This window comes from Lotus japonicus, chromosome 2 (assembly GCF_012489685.1).
Source record: "Lotus japonicus ecotype B-129 chromosome 2, LjGifu_v1.2".
Taxonomy (NCBI): Eukaryota; Viridiplantae; Streptophyta; class Magnoliopsida; order Fabales; family Fabaceae; genus Lotus; species Lotus japonicus.
Window position 1 is genome coordinate 23,284,881 of NC_080042.1, and position 4,982 is coordinate 23,289,862.

At 32.9% G+C, this 4,982-nt stretch overlaps 1 protein-coding gene across 1 annotated transcript; it reads right to left on the bottom strand.

Moving 5' to 3' along the window:
* Window positions 1-2,490: 2,490 nt before the first annotated feature.
* On the bottom strand, window positions 2,491-3,759 carry LOC130736250 (elongator complex protein 4-like). The gene is made up of 5 exons (XM_057588092.1): window positions 3,664-3,759; window positions 3,491-3,551; window positions 3,264-3,437; window positions 3,092-3,183; window positions 2,491-2,726 (listed from the first exon to the last, which is right to left on the bottom strand). Exons 1-5 carry the CDS (start codon window positions 3,757-3,759, stop codon window positions 2,559-2,561), a joined length of 591 nt encoding a protein of 196 aa, XP_057444075.1. The 3' UTR covers window positions 2,491-2,558.
* Between the last annotated feature and the right edge of the window lie 1,223 nt (window positions 3,760-4,982).

Consider the following 4,982-nt stretch of genomic DNA (forward strand, 5'->3'; position numbering starts at 1 on the left):
ACCTTAGGGTATTCTTTTTAGAGACAATAAGTTAGCTAGAACACGTGACGATGTGACGAGTGAGGTCGGAGACGTTGTTTGGCTAATCATATTGCATCATTCATACATTTTGAAGTTTATACACGGTGGGATGCCGGACCTCGGTGGATTCCAAAATGGTCATAAGACCCGGATTTCCACATAAGAACACTGTGGTGATTCTTAGTAGCAAACGGATATGGCAGGCATGCGGGTATACTGCTGATCTGACTACATTTTGTTTGGTATAAGAGACGCCCGAGCGGAAATGGTCCCACTATGGCCGGTGCTAGGATTGACTCGATGGTGCCCATCCTTCCGAATTGCATCTTGTTCCTAAGCATATCATTTCATTTCATCATACATGCTGACCTAATTGCCGAATGTGATTGATACTCGTTATTTACTTGATGATTGTTAAATTTTCAGTAATTGTCATCTATGTTTCATTGGATATATTACTTATAATGCTATTATAAGCCTATTGAACCTAAGTATCTATCCCCGTAAACTTTATCTAATGTGTGTATTATTTATGTAATTCTTTGAGTTGACCCTCGCGCCTGTTGTTTGTGTTTTGGCGGAATACGCTCATTGTCAGACGACGATAGGTGGCGATGTGAGCAGATGCTACTCCATGTCGAAGAACTATAGAAGACTCGAAAAATAGAGTTGAGTGTAAGGCTAGAGCCTTTTGGGTAAAGAACTTATCATTGTTGGTTAAAACTTACATGATTATTTTATAAGTATTGTTTGAAGTTTTGGGTAGGTTCCGGCGCATTGCTATCTTGCGATTCTCCGATGTGGAAATCGTAGGGAGTATATCGGATTTATGATGTCATTGCATAATAGATTCCTTGTTGAATCTAATTCTCTTTGTTAGGGTTGTAAGTTGGGTCCATCTGTTGTTACCTTTGGGTACTTGCCTTGTTTAAGGCTGGATGTAAATTTATATACAGTTGGGAGTTTGCATTTCATGATTCAGAAACACTTTGAAAAGAAAAAAAATATACTCGCATTTATAAATCCCTTTTAGAAAATATTGCATATTTACTTTAATAGGTTACTAAAGTGACCCTTGGAAATCGGGGTGTTACAATATTCATTGTCGATTTTTTTTTAAATGTAAAAATAAAATAAAATATTATAGAATCAATTTTTAACCATTGTTGAAATTTTTAACAATTTGGTAGTGGAGAAAATTACAACTGCAGTATTTGAGAATCTGGATATAAAAGAAACTAAATCCGTATACCAATATTACAAAATATATATATATATATTAAGTAATTAAGCAAACATGTAATTAATAATATAGTATTAAATTATAAATATATGTTTCCTCATTTAATTTGATAGATACTATCAAATTAAATGAGAAAGGAGAATGCTTTTTGTTACCAAGGAAAGGTGCCACGAAACATGAGAAGAGAGGTTCTGTTTGATTTCTTCAAAAACATCTCATTACAATTTTATTTTCTAATTATATATTTTCTTTTTTAAAAAAGATCAGAGCATTCAATTTTAGTTCTTATGTTTCGTATCATACTATATAGCAATTCTCATATCAAGCAATATAAGTTACCATATATTCCATTTCAAAAAAAAAAAGTTACCATATATTCTAAATTTGATAATATGTTACTAATTACCTAATATATTTTCTTAATTTGGGGATGAGATTTAGTTTTCTTATACCCCATTATCCGATAAATAGATTCAGGAAAAGGAATACAAAACACCTTGCAACACTACAAAAGTCTTCAATTTTCCTCCTCAAATTCAATGGCAAAGTATAAAAGGGGGAAATTACAACCGCAATTGATCAATATGGAGTTGAACATCAACATACTACACATACACTGCAATTGGTTAATTTGGAGTTGAACATGAACATCAACATACTACATAGACACAACACGTGTCAGACACTTATGTGGTTTCCGAATAAAAATATATTTTTGTAGCTCATGACACTTTTCGTTTAGTTGAACACATTTACGACACTAATTTAGTTTAAAAAAAATATTTTTAAAAGTCATACAATGGAAGAAATTGCTAATTTGAGGTAAAGGCTATATACTTTTCAATAATGATGATAAAAAAGGATAGGAAAACTAGTAGATAGATTGACTCTTTTTTCAGACAATGTGGTTACTTTATAAAAGGGTGTCTCAATTTTTTTTGTTAAGCTGTTGTAATAGAGTTTAGGAAATTGTTTTTATCTTTTCTTTGTAAAGAGACAACTTGTCCGAAGCGGTGTCCTAATGTTCTAGTTTTTTAAGATTTGCCATTTCGGGGTGTTAGTATAGTGTCGTGTAAGAATTGTAGTGTCGTGTAAGAATCAGTGCTTCATATATGCTCTCTCTTAAAGAACGTATCTATACATTGGAGATGAATCGATGGTAAAACATGTTGATTATCAAAAGAACAAAGAGAAATGAACAACAAAAATGCTAGTAAAAGAATACATTTCACGAGCTAAGACTATTGCTGGGTTTATATGGTGGTGCAATTTTAAGTGATAAACAAGGTATAATCTAAAAATCAAGTGACCCAGCTTTAGTTGACCCAGAACAGCCACCCGATGTGCCATACGAACTCCCGCTTGAACCTTCAACCGGGGCTTGGTTTAGACAATCTAAAACCAAAAACCTCCGTCTCTGTAACTTTATTGAGAATGTTGTGGCCTCAAGAATCACAGGAACCTGCAAGTTGAAAATCAGACACTCAACAACATAAGCTTGTTCAGATAGATCAAAGCTTCAAGAAATCCACTGTTCATCAATAAAATTTTCCAATTTGCTTGTCTTTACAAAAATGTAGATGGGAAATATGAGATGCACCAACATCAAAATCAATTATGATATAAATTAATAACTCAGGCAAAGTAATATTAAAAGTATATAGTGTGTACGTGAGAGAGAGAGATAGATAAAAGGATAGAGAAACATATATAACGGGATAAATGGATGTAAAGTGTTAATAGTTGCAAACAAGTCACATTGTAAACTCCTAGTAGCATGTGTACATAAAAGGACTAAATAAAATCAAAATGAAGCATGATTATAACCTGTGTATTTAACCGTGCAACTTTATGCACATTTAAAAACCCAACCATGTCTTGGTAACCAGTGAGGAGTTTCGCCAGTTCCTTGTCCTCATCTGAAACAAAAATTCTAGTGGTGAAATTTGAGCTAGTTGTTAAATAATAAGCGCATAAAATATAAAAGTTGATTATGAACCTGGAATTGCTTTGACAGATAGCAAGGTGTCCGCCATATGCTGCAATCTTTTTGAACAAGATGGAGATAGAAGTGAAGGTGGAAATGTTACAACAACAACAACATTTGAAGAACGGGCCATGCCTCTTAGTGACCTAATAAAGGAAAGAATATGCCACTCCTGCAATAACCAAGCTACACCAACTTATTTCACATTAGAAAAAATCCAACATTAATGAATGAAGAACAGTTATCAACAGCTGAGATGCAAGAAGGATCACATGGAGGATCTTCCATCAGATATAATTCCTAAAGAGGTAAGAGTATATGAAATCATTTAAAAAAGAACATACAGTTCAAAAACAAAGAAACATAGTTCAAACAATATGAAAAGCACAAAGGAAAATGAATATTAACTCACATTGTTTGCATATTTACACTGTGGAGAACAGAATGATTGAATTGCAATACGACCAGCAGAGGAAGTGCCGCCTTCATTTCTGCAGATGTGATCCATCAGTGAATGAAAAATTGAAAAGAAAGCAAGCTATTTTTATAGATAAATTTTTAACAATATCACCAAAGTAGACTTTATCACAACCAAATTGAAATAGACCAAGAAATTTATAGGCAATTTGGAAAGGGTAAGCTAGAAAAAGGTACTCCGTCTCTATTTACTTATATATTTTTGATCATGTGCCATGAATCTAGTACATGAGAAAGGTCCATAATCAACAGTGAATGAAGCACAAAACTACCAAAACTGCAATCCTAGTTATCCTTTATACACCAGCATTCAAGAGAATGATATCGAAGGGAGTTTCTGATAAGTATATCGAAAGCTATTTTTGAAGATCCACTGTAACAATTGTATGCATTTTCAAAACTAGCAAAGACTTCTGCCGATATATATAAACCCTACGTTGTATTAGTAATTGTGATCACAAAGTGCACATCAATATCAAAGGACAAAGTCTACCCGACAGCTAGATATTAGACCATCAAGAATAGCATGATTGTGAATCTTTTTTCAAGCTCATTCTCTTAATGTAATGATTTTCTTAACGATTTGACCATTTAATTTGGAGATCTAGAAGTGTTGAACAACATATCCAAAATTGAGTTCAATCCAATAGTGAACGAAGCGTCACGAGCCGATCTACAACGAGTGCATAGAGTAGACAGCTTGATGAATTCACCATTTTGCCCACTTTTTACTTGTGTTTATTACGTATTTCACTTTTTTTCATATATTGACTTATTATTGCAATTACATTTATGCTTTTTATAAAATATATTGCAATAACATGGAGCAAAACCATATGAAAAACTAGTGCGATAACCCGTGCACTGCACGGAATTTTATGAAGGAATTTTGTAATAAATAAATTAGTTTTCATATATATGTAATTTTTATATTATAAATAAGTCAATCATGTGTAAGTCAACCGTGTAATAATATATGAACAGAAAATGAAATAAATAAATGAAATTGTGTTGTATACATTAAACATTTTCAAAAACTTTCTATAACACTACATCATTTATCGTACTGGTCTGTTGTTTGACCGACTCATCCATTATACAAAGTTTAAGACCTTTTCTTGAGCGTACTCTAGAGAGAGTTACATATAACTGATCAAGAGTGAAGACGGACCTTGGAAGGAAGAGTCCAACCTGAGATTTTTTTTTAGGCTAAAAAGCATTTTTGGCCCCTAATGTTTTAAGTTTGTGCAAATT